Source organism: Ictidomys tridecemlineatus, chromosome 7, assembly GCF_052094955.1.
Source record: "Ictidomys tridecemlineatus isolate mIctTri1 chromosome 7, mIctTri1.hap1, whole genome shotgun sequence".
Classification (NCBI taxonomy): domain Eukaryota; kingdom Metazoa; phylum Chordata; class Mammalia; order Rodentia; family Sciuridae; genus Ictidomys; species Ictidomys tridecemlineatus.
Window position 1 is genome coordinate 134259366 of NC_135483.1, and position 12101 is coordinate 134271466.

The following is a 12101-nucleotide window of genomic DNA, read 5'->3' on the forward strand; positions in this document are numbered from 1 at the left end:
CTTTGAAGATAGGCTACGGAGTTTGTTCCTCATCCCACAGGTTTCATGGAAAGCTTTTGAGTAAGCAAGTGATCTTATGCAAAGCATGCTTTAAGAAGGTAATTCTGGAAGTAATACAAAAGTCATTTTGGAAGACGAAGAGCCTGAAAGCATAATGCTCATTTTAGAAGTCACCATTATCCTGGGTGCTAGCTGGTGAGGACAGGAATCACATGGGAGTTAAGAATGAGGAACAGACTGTCAAGTGTGTGTTTGTTTTTGTTTTAGTGGACATCCACTTACACATTGCTACAAATGAATAATATAATGAAAATGCCAAAGCTAAATGTACTGATAATTTTCCTTGTTGAGCAGCAAACTTCAGTGGAGTGATCAAGTGTCTTGTAAGAGTGTATCAATTCTTCACCTGCCTGATGTTATCAAGAACATTGTTCAAGCTGGGCGAGGCGGTACATGCCTGAAATCTGAGCCTCCTCAATTTAGCAAGACCCTGTCTCAAAATAAAAAATAAATAGGGCTGGAAATGTACTCACTGGTAAAGTGCCCCTGGGTTTAATCCCCAGTACTGGGGAAAAAAAAAAAAAAAAAGGAACATTGTTCATAACCCAGTTTTACTCATGTTCCCTGAGTAATATTCCAAGTGAGACATCCTGTTGAGTTTATCCTCAGAAAACTTGGTGTACTCTTGAGGAACTGGTATATGGTCTCCCTTCTCTCAGTAATGGCTATAAAGCTCAGTCCCTGAATGCTGGCAGGCTAGGAACCAGGCTTTCAGTTTAACCACCACAGCTGTGTTGACTTTAGGCTGTAATTTCTGTGTTCTCCTTTGTTCTCAATTTTTCTCCCCCTTCCTTCCTACATCTTGCTCGAGTTTTGCCCCAGACTCTAAACAGATGTCCCTACCTAGCACCTTCTTATGTCCAACTTCCAAACTTATTAAAATGTGGTCCGTTGAACCAACAACATTTTCAGAAATGCAGTTCTCAGGCCCCACTCTAGAGTACTGAGCCAGAAACCTCTGTGGGGAGGCCCAGAAATGTGTGTTTTCTCAAGTCCTCCAGGTGGGATTCTGACATGTGCTGAAGTTGAAAAACCATTGTTCTGGAGAATCATTGCTTTCTCTCCTGGTCTATGTGTTCTCTAGCTCATGGTGTCTCCAGTTCACTTGGAATATTTGCTCTGTTATTCTGGTAAATACTTTATGCACTTTTAAGAGTAAGTATAAATTTCTAAAAGAGCTTATCTGATTGGGAAAGTTAATTTTCTGGGCACAGTCCATGAAGCATTTATGGGAACCATGCCTCTTGCAGGCCTCCCCTCCTTAAGAAACAGACTAGCACTGCTTTCTTGAGCGGGGATGGAGTGGGGTGCAGCAGAAAATGAGATAGAAGTCATTAATTAAGAAAAAGTATACAGCATGACTCCAGAGGAGGACTTCTTGGGATTTTTTTTGTTGGATAATCTGGATCTGGACTTCTTCTGGGAATGACAGGAGGGAACAAATATTTCTTGACACCACTAGAAAGAGTTCAGAGGCAAGACAGTTAACCTGTTCTGATTTTTGAAGATGATTCAGGTAAGGTTGAAATTAAAATTCTAAGTGAAATGGACAGGGACCCAATTCCTAAACACAAATGCCATCCAACTAATATCTTTAATGGAAGCGTATGGCAAAATGCTTGCATTAACACATACTATTGCTTTCTGCCACCACCTTTTTATTCTTTTTTTCAGTACTGGGGATTGAACCCATGGGCGCTTAACCACTGAGCAATATTCCCAGCTCTTTTTATATTTGATTTAGAGACAGACTCCTGCTGAGTTGCTTATGGCCTTGATAATTTGCTAAGTTGCTGCCTTTGAATTCGCTATCCTCTTGCCTCTTGATTGGGAGTCTCGCCTCAGGTGTACATCACAGTGCCTGGTTGCCACCACCTTTTTAAAACTGAGAAATGCTTGGTAAATTTTAAAGTAATAACAGCTTCAAAGAGGTTTACTTCCTTCAGGTTACTTTGTTAGGGGCAAGAAATAGTTAAGAAGGAATAAGTTTCAGTGGAAACCTCTGATTAAATTGAGGCGGAAAGTAGATAAGGGTAGAGGCTCTGCTTTGTTTTGCCACTATGCTGTTCTGTTCAGGGGGAAAAAATAACCAAATATTCTTGTGAAATAGATGTGAGTTCCTAAGATTTATTCACTCATCAGTTTAAAGATCTTGATAACCCATGTTCCTGATAACTAGGTCAAAGGCAGTCTTGTTCTACAGGTGATTAATAACAAACAAATGTTTATTAACTATTAGATGCTGCATTCAGTTCCTACCAGGAGCTTTTCGAATACTTGGAGAATCAAGAATAACATGTCCCAAAGTACAAGATAATAGATGGTTAAGTGCTTAATGACGTTATCCTTGATGTGCCTCTCTGTATACTCTTGAATATCTCATCTCTCATGACTTTAAGTAGTAACTACATGGAACAGTATTTCTCAGTCTCAAGAATGTAGGAATAAACTGGTGCAAAGATGTCTCACGTTCCCTTATTATGGAAGGAAAATATTTTTATAATAACTTTACCAACCTAAAAATAGGCAGAAATAGTTTTGTCTCATAATTTAAAGAACTGTAAGAAACAAATTTACAAGTTAAATACAGAAAAGCTATACAGTCAACAGGATTTTAATTAAATTAGTGACTGTTTTATTGAAGCAAAAACCACAACTGAAGCCCTAACCAGCCGAGGCTCGGGCTCCTGGTACTCTTTAGGGCTTTCTTAGCAGGAGTCATGTGATGACAACTCAACTCTTGATACTGTATTTAAACTACTGTGAAGCTATTTTATATATACATGCTATGGATTTTGGATCCCCCCCCCCACCCCGGCTATTTCACCTGTGGAATTATAAAAACAAATTGTGTATATATTAACTCTGTTTGTTGTATTTTTCCCCTTATTTGGCAATAATCAATGTACAACTATGTATGGTCAATCTGACTGAAATACAGATGAAAAGTAGGGAATATAATTTCAGTGCTACTTGATATAAGGTAGTCATTCAGATGGTCCAATTTTTTGTTGCTTTTTTTCTTTTTTAAGAGAACTCTAGATAGGACAGAGGGGTTGAAGGGGAAAGGTGGGGGCATGGGGTCATTAATGATGGTGGAATGGGATGATCAATAGTATTCAAAGTACAGGTATCAAAACATGAACACATACAACCAGAGATATGAAAAATTGTGCTCCATATGTGTAATAAGAATTTTATTGCATTCCGCTGTCATATGTAAATTAAAAAAACAGAGAAAGATTACGTTTTTTCCCATAGAAGTCAAGGACTCCTGCTTGTTAAATGCAATAGCTCATCGGTGAGTTTTCTTGACTTTGATATTAATTGCAGGGACTATCAGTATAATTGTGATAAATTATAGTACAGACTATAATGAAAATGAAAGCAATGTTGCACTGGTTTTTTTAAAGATCATCATCAATATGAAAATGTGAAATTCTCATTAAAATGTATACAAGTCTTCAGTAAAAATTCAGGGCATCTGTGGTGGACACAGCTGTGCCTTCCAGACCTCCCCTAAGAAGGAAGCTTGTGGTGCCCCAGCTATCAGCAGAAGCTAATCTCCTGCTCTCACTTCCTGTCCAGTGCTCAGCTGCAGAGAGCTGCCTAGCCCAAGGGCTCTTCCTTCCCCAGGTGTCCATTTGCATTCCCACTGATGGAGGCAGCAGTACTATGGCTATTTACTCTGAACTGAGAGAACTCTGATGGGTCCTATGTGCTCCAGATTTTCCGTGAACTCGAAGGAGGCTTCGCCAGCTTGCATTGCAGTTCTGTTTTTCCTTTCCAATCCTGTTTCTCCCTCCCTCTCACTAGTTATGATTCCTGGTCAATACCCTGCAGGAGAAACCCTATTTCAGCATCTACTTCCAAAGGACCTAGTCAGTAAGAGCTTCCAACATATCTCTGAGGAGAGAGATGATACCTCTTGTGTAGCTCTGATTCTTACTGCAGCTTCTAGTCATGCAGTTCAGCTTCTCATTGTATCTTCCTGCCAGCACTGCAAATTCAAGAGTTCCAAATTTGATGCACAAATAGTCTTTAAGGCTCATGCTTCAGAACAATACATGTGTGTGTTCTGTTTTTATAATAATGTGAACATCATAGTCCCACAACATCAAAAATTGGGAGGTGATTTTGCTTCCTCACACACCTGGGTCTGCACATCAGATCTATTATTCAAGCTTCTTAACAGTGGGAGCATTTTACTCCAGGGATCCACTTTTCCCTAAACAAGAGATGCTACTAAAGTTATAATAGCTTCTGTTTGTTCTTCAGATAATCATTCTTTTTAATTGTTTAGCTTCCCACTTGCTTCGATTCTATATACTTTAAAGACTTTTTTTTTCTCTGTCCTGAAGGACACATACACAAAAATCCAACTCATAATCACCTACATATTTTGGAGCACAGTATCTTGGCTCACATGATAAGTAAAAAGAGTAATGCTTTGATGAGATTGCAGCAAACATTAAAGGCTTCACTTTTCTTTCCTCAATTAACATCAGTGTACTGAGGTCAGAAGAATGAAGCATTTGTTCTAATTTACAGTAAAATATATTCAGTTTTCTTTATCTTTTACATTGCACTGAAGAATAAACAAACACAAGTCTTGATAAATGCCCAAATGATCATTTTATCATATAAATAGAGACAAATGTGAATATTATTAAGTGGTTTAGAAGTCTATGAAAACAAGCATATTTTTAAAGCTGTCAACTCATTGAAAGAAGCTGATGTTTAAAATGGAAAGTTGGGTTGTCAGTTGAAAATGAGAATCTGAGATGTTTGTGAAGGAGACATTGTCAGGAAAGCAGTAGAACATCTCCTGCCCATGGGTACAGTCCTGAGGATTTGTGATAGCCATGATGAATCCAAAAATCATGACCACAGCACCAATGGGAAGCATGACACAGGACACAATCTTATCTGAGTGTGTCCTTGGTTCTTCTGACAGTTTCAGATAACATGCTGAGGGGATGATAAAAATCAGAGGAGCTGCACAGAGCACACCCTGTGAGTTGAAAACAAGAAACAAGATAATGTTACTAGATGGAAACATTCTTTGGACAATTTTTAAAAACATTTTCAAAATGTATTTTTCATTGCACCTGTTGAATCAAGCAAAGGAAAGAAAAATAATTCAAAGAAAGACTCAGAAATAGGTTTTTCCTTTTCCAAAGAAATATTTACAAATGAAAAAGATAATATATAATAGTACATCAGACTTAAGACCAGATGATCAGAAAATAATATAGAAAATGAAACGTAATAAGACCGACTTCTAGTAAATCTGCAGTCTCCCTTTATTTCAGTCACGTCCTGTGTCCTTATATTCTTCATTTATGGTATCCACTATGCCTTTCAAACCTGAGTGGTCTGTTTGTCATTTGTGTACAAATGGGGACTTTGAAAAATTGTATGGGCATATTGTCTTCCTCTAAATCTGTGCTTATATGAAAGTAGTGCCTGTCTGTGTTGAGAAAGGAAAACTATAACCACAGGGCATTTAACATGGAAGAACATTTCTAAATCCTCTTTCAAGCAAAATGAAATGCATTAATTACCCTAGAAAATTGACAGTAGAACTAAATGACTATAACTTTCCCCTACATTAGCTATAGATAAATTTAACCTAAGGCATAATGTCAGATTGAAAATAATAGGTAACAGAGTTATAGAAATACCAAATTATAGCAGGGTATGGTGGTGCATGCCTGTAATAACAATAGCTTGGGAATCTGAGGCAGGAGGATTGAGAGTTCAAAGCTAGTCTCAGCAAACGAGACACACTAAGAAACTCAGTGAGACCCTGTCTTTAAATAAAATACAAAATAGGGCTGGGGATGTGGCTCAATGGTCCAGTGCCCCTGAGTTCCATCCCTGGTAACCCCATCCCCAAAATACCAAGTCATTGACTTCAAAGGAAAGGAGACTTCTCCCTGAATAGTCCTAAACCTCACTAGACACTTTGCAAATGATGTAAATGTTGAAATTCAATTCATTTTTGGTAATATATTTTTTCTAATTATTCCATTTTAATGACATCATATATTAAATAGAACATAAAATTAATAAAATATATTAAAATATGGTGAATTTTATTCTCAACCCACAAAATAAAAGTTTTCCTTTAAATTATGTGGGATTTTTTTGTGTTTACATTTTAGATTTATCCATAACAAAGTGTTATGGATACATATGGATAGTGAAATGATTATCATAGTAATGCAAAGTTCATGACTTTTATTTTACATAATCACTTTTTTGCATATGTGAAAAGAACAGCTAAAATATACTTAACAAGCATCCCATATGCCATATAATTTTATTAACTGTAGTTCTTATGTTCTACATTAGATCTCTAGACTTGTTCATCCTATCTACTATTTTGTGTCATTTAAGCTTTATCTCATTTCCTCCCTACTCTCTGTCCCTGGGTAATCACACTTTTATTCTCTGTATATGTATATTTGACCTTTTAAAATTTTTTCATATATAAATGAGATCATGTAATATTTTTCTTTCTGTGTCTGGCTTGCTCACTTAGCCTAATATCCATTAATGTCATGGCAAATGGCAGGATTTCCTTCTTTTAAAAGGCAGAATGACATTCCATTGTGTATATATTCCACATTTTCCTTATCCATTTATCCCCTGAAGGGCATTTAGGTTGTTTCATCATGGCTTTTATGAATAATGCTACAATTGACATGGGAATATGGAAGTACAGATATCTTTATGAGATGGTGATTTTACTTCCTTTGGCTATAAACCCAGAATAGAAATTGCTGGCTCAAATGGTAGTTCTGTTTTTGATTTCTTTAGGAACCTCCATAATGCTTTTGATAGTAACTGTACCAATCTACATTCTAACCAACAACATACCAGGACTCCCTTTTCTTCACAGCCTTGCCAATATTTATTGGTAGAATGCCAGATTGAAAATAATGGGTAGTAGAGTTATAGAAGTACCAAGTTATTAGCCAGGTGCAGTGATGCACACCTGTAATCCCAGCAGCTCAGGAGGCTGAGGCGGGAGGATCTAGAGTTCAAAGCCAGCCTCAGCAAAAAAGAACTACTAAGAAACTTTATTTTAATTTATTTTATAATATTCATTCTAGTAGCTCTGGGGTGATATTGCACAATGATTTTAATTTGTATTTTCCTGAAGATTAGTGATATTGAATACCTTTTATTATTGGTCATTTTTATATCTTTGGAGAAAGATATATTTAGGCCATATGTCCATTATTTAATATTTCTGTTATTTTTATATTTTCTGCTACAGAGTTGTAAGAATTATTTAAAATTTTTGTATATCAACCCCTTATTATAATACTTTTTCCCCTAGTGGCTAGGTTGCTTTTTCATTTTGTTGACTGTTTCCATTGCTGTGTAGAGGTTTTTAGTTTTCTGTAGTTCTATTTATATGTTTTTTTTTTTTGTCATTGTAGCCTGAGTTTTTGCTGTGATATCTAAAAGTAATTGACAAAACCAATGTCAAAGAGTTTTATCCCATGTTCTTTTAGGAATTTTATGGTTTCAGATCTTACAGTTGTCTTTTAAGCCTTTCCAGTTGACTTTTGTATTTGATAAGGGTCCAATTTCATTCTTTTGAATGTGGAAATATATTTTCCCAGCACTATTTATTCAGGAATTATCCTTTCCCTATCATGATGACCTTGTCAAATACTGATTTAACTATATGCTTGGATTCTGTTCTGTTCAATTAATATGTTTCTATTTTTATCCCAGTGCCATACTATAGCTTTGCAATATCTTTTAAAATCAGGAAATGTCATTCCTCTTTGTTTTCCTTCTTTAATTGCTTTAGTTTACTTAGGCTTTTTCTGTGACTCCATATAGGTTTTAGATTTTTTTCCTATCTATGCATTACTCCATTTGAATTTTGATAGAGGTTGTATTGAATCTATACATTTGCTTTGGAATATACACATTTTCACAATAGTAATTTTTCCAATTCATCATTACAGAATATCCTTCTATTTATTTGAACCTCCTTAAATTCCTTTCAACAGTATTTTATCTCCTTGGTTAAATTTACTCTAAATTGTTATTTGTGTAAAGAAATGTTCCTGACTTTTGTATGTTGACTTGGATTCTTCAGCTTTACCAAATTTATTTATTATTTCTAGAATTTTTTTGAAACCTGGCACAATTGCACAATTGTGTCATCTGCAACTATAGTTTTACTTCCTCCATCCTGATTCAGATGTCTTCTATGTCTTTTTCTTTTCTGATTGCTCTTTCTAGTATTTCCTTTAGTACGTTGAATAGAAGTGCTAAAAGTGGGCATCTCTCACTTGTACTGGATCTTAGTGGAAACACTTATGGTTATTTCCCATTGATTATGATCTTAACTGCGAGTTTTTTATAACTGTTCTTTATTACATGGAGAAACTTTCCTTCTATATTTAAACTGTTAAAAATTTTTGTCACAAAAGGCTGCTGAAGACTTTATCAAATGCTTTTACTCTGTCAATAGAGATGATCATGTGGTTATTAGCTTTCATTTTGTTAATGTGAAATAGAACATGTTATTGTCTTAAAGATAAAAAAGTGTTAAAATACATAATCAATAACTAAAAATGCAATATTGATTCATAATTAAATATAAAATTTCTTTAAAGTGTTTTTCTATATTTTAAAAGGTCATTGTGTAAATTTGTAAGTATATATAAGCATAATATAATGAAACTCTATGTATCTATAACCTATGTTTTATGAGCTTTTTGGAAAACTATATTCACAGATTTTTCCCAGATTCAACCAAAGCAAACTGAATTTGAAGTTGGATGATGAAGAATAACAAATTATATTAAAAAAAAACTTTACCTATTTTCTCAATGTCACCACTTAATCAAATTACTGTGTGTTCCACATTAAGCACCAATTATATTATTATAGGTGAAATATTATTACTATGATTTCAATAATACACCTCTTTTTGTTTTTTACAAAACCAAAAAAGAAATCTAAATTGTCAATTACATGTTTCACATTATCAAATCAGACTAGTTAGGGAGTATCTAAAGGTCTGTGGAAGAATAGTAGTGACCACACTGCATGGAAAATATTTCACCAGTAAGAGAAACACAAGAATGAGGAATGAGTAAGATAAAACAATATTACATTCCAATTTAAAATATGTAGACAAAGTACTTTTGCAATTTATAGTGCCTGAATACAAAAGAATACCCATAAAGGTACACAAGAAACAAAAGATTAGCTGTCTTATGTCTAGAATTAAAGAAATGCTAGGCAAGAACTCTACCACCAAGCTGCCTCCCCAGCGTCACAGTGCTTTTCTAAGTTATAGAAAATATTATAGAACTCAATCTGTGCTTATACTCTATGATTTCTTTGAAGGAAGAATTTCTGAAACAAAGTAATTCAAATTCGTGTATATACTGGTTTGTATATGTAGTCTCTTCTCAATGTAGGAACAGATCTGGAGCTGCAGAGTCTGAAGGTATCATCAGGATGACAACTGCTGTCAGCTGCTATGGAAAGGCTGCTGTCAGCCCTTGAAATCTTTCAAACCTAACTCCCTGGGCAGGGCAAAGAAAGGGGTGTTCTGTTTATGCTGTAATTCATAAGAGGTGAGAAAGTAACAATTACAGAGAAAATTACATTGATGATGTTTGTACTGGAAGAAGCCCAGTTGATTATCACGTCTTGAATACCAGTTACTTTCTGGTAACTTGAAAGTTCAGTTTTGCGAGAGGTTGTTGCTGGAATTCAAGATCATCAGTAAAATGATAGTGCATTTCTATCTGCTCTATTTTCCATAAATTAGTCCAACTTATTTCCTTCCTTTAGTGTAGACCTGTTTGAGGATACATTACTGGCTTTGGAATGATTTTTAAAATTGCTTGACAGTTTGTAAAATCAGAGCTACTTATTAAAGAGAGAGTAAAACATGCTTTTATTTATAAAGACAGAACAGTGCTATCCACTGGTAATAGTACAACTGATGCCAGGACATTTTACCATTTGCAACAGGGAAACAACAGAAAGTGTTGAAGAATTTTACCAACTATATGGATGGGAAAAGTGTCTGAATTCTCTTTTCTGAACAAAAACCTCTCAAATTGTGCAGGGAAGGTAAAAAAAAAATAAAATAATACTTATTAATCTTTTAAATTTCTATTTTTAACCAGTTCAGACACATGAAATTTATTTCTATACCTTAAAAAACAAAAACTGTCTTTAGCTCAGGATCTGTCAACTTGGACTATGTCTTGCTCACTCTGATGACTGTATTTCTGTATCTGGGTTCTCACTGGGTATTTAACTTGCTTTATTACTTCCATGCAAGCTTCACACAATGCCTGTTGAACTGGTTACTCTGGCCACAGGCACCAGCTGTTTCATTTTTTTTCCCTCTCTTTGTGCTGCTGCAAGTAGAAACCCATAGGGCCCAATTACTGTACATGCCTCTTTTCTATAATAGCAATGTCAGTGCCAAAATGCTGGATTCTTATTACCAAGAATGAGATTTACATTCATTTTATTTGCTTTTAAAATTAATCCTTTAAAAGTGAGGGTACATTTGCTTTGGAAAAATATTTCATTGTCTACTGCCATGAAAATGATGAATTAAACATAAAACTCTAAATGAGGTTTAATTTTATTGAATAAGTAATATAACCCCAAATAATTTATCCTTTGATGTTAAACTTTACTAAATAACATTTCCCTAATTTCCCAAGATCTTATTCCAATATGTATCACATCTATGAAGGTCATCGTTCTACTTAGTGATAATTGAGAAGCCATAATAGAAAAGAATTCCTCAAGTACTACAATTATTAATGAAGATGACAAGGACCTGAGTTCAGTCTCCAACAGCCCCCACCCCAAATTATAAATTAAAATGAAAGCTATTAACTATAATTTAAGATTAAAAAGTTTTAGTTTTATTTTAATCCATTTCCTGATATTTTAAACCATTATTAAAGTCAATTCATATGTATTATGAATCACTCTGAATCTTATTTGCAAACGAACTCAATGCATAGATTTTTAATTATAAAATGGGTAAAAAAGCAGAATTATTTGACATAATTTAATGCCTGACATGTAGAAAATCTCAGATAAATGCAATGATTAAATGTATGGGCTAGAGAGGATCCAAATACCTGTGTTCAAATCTTGATTCTTCTACTTAGCTTGTATGGCCTCAGATTGATTATTAATCACTGGGCCTCAATTTCTGCATCTTTAAAGTTAACATGATCAAGGAAGATAATGCATGCAAAGTACTTAGCCCAGCATATGCACATGTTAGCTCATATTATCCCTATGCAGTAGAACACAGTATGCTTTAGTTAACTCCTCACATCTTGCATGTTCCAGCATGTATTAGTTACTGACAGAAATGATGCTAAATTTGGCTTGATTACTCATTGTCAGTGTCCACACAAAAGGGAGGTGGGGAAAGAGCAGAAGATGTTATTGTGCATACCAAAAACTTTTATTGATGGACAAAACACATATTTTCAGATGGTCTACAGAGAATGGAGATTCTAGATTTTACTAATTTCTGCAAAATGCTTTTAAAACAGGTGTCATTGTCTTGGGTTATTAGGTTATAGACAACAATATAACACTTTCCTATAATTCTTTTGTGTGTATCTCTCTATATAGGTTAAAAAAATCTAAGAATCTAGATTTATGTTTTAATTTTTTAAAGTAGTCTTCCACAGAAGCTCAGATTTTGACTTTTTAATATTTACAAGGTATTCTCTGACTATAATAACCAGGACCTATCTTAATCACAAATGTTTTTAATATAAGTACAATAGTGAATATTTAGTGTTAATGTGCTAAGGGTTTTGTTGCGCATGTGTCATGAAAATTAACAATTAAGTCTATGTAAAGCAATGGTTAAATTTACAAAAATATATCATTTCCCAAAAATGAGCCATATGTATGTGCTTGGCTAACTAGAGACAAACAAAACATTTCTTAGTTTACCAAGATGTGGTTGCCTGTTTAGGCAGCTGATAGAT

At 34.6% G+C, this 12101-nt stretch overlaps 1 protein-coding gene and 1 long non-coding RNA gene across 8 annotated transcripts in view; one reads left to right on the forward strand and one right to left on the reverse strand.

The window, feature by feature from the left end:
* The first annotated feature begins 1278 nt into the window (after nucleotides 1-1278).
* The window catches only part of LOC144365556 (uncharacterized), a 259899-nt gene continuing 249076 nt past the window's right edge, over nucleotides 1279-12101 (forward strand). For all 4 annotated transcript variants that reach the window (XR_013424114.1, XR_013424116.1, XR_013424115.1 and 1 more), the window contains exon 1: nucleotides 1279-1576. This is a non-coding gene — a long non-coding RNA (uncharacterized LOC144365556). The remainder of the gene's footprint in view (nucleotides 1577-12101) is intronic.
* Nucleotides 3237-12101, reverse strand: part of Slc38a11 (solute carrier family 38 member 11) — a 51612-nt gene continuing 42747 nt past the window's right edge. For all 4 annotated transcript variants that reach the window (XM_040294399.2, XM_078017514.1, XM_021733111.3 and 1 more), the window contains one exon: nucleotides 3237-5074. In XM_040294399.2, coding sequence (XP_040150333.1) covers nucleotides 4781-5074 — 294 coding nt within the window. In that variant the 3' untranslated portion in view covers nucleotides 3237-4780. The remainder of the gene's footprint in view (nucleotides 5075-12101) is intronic.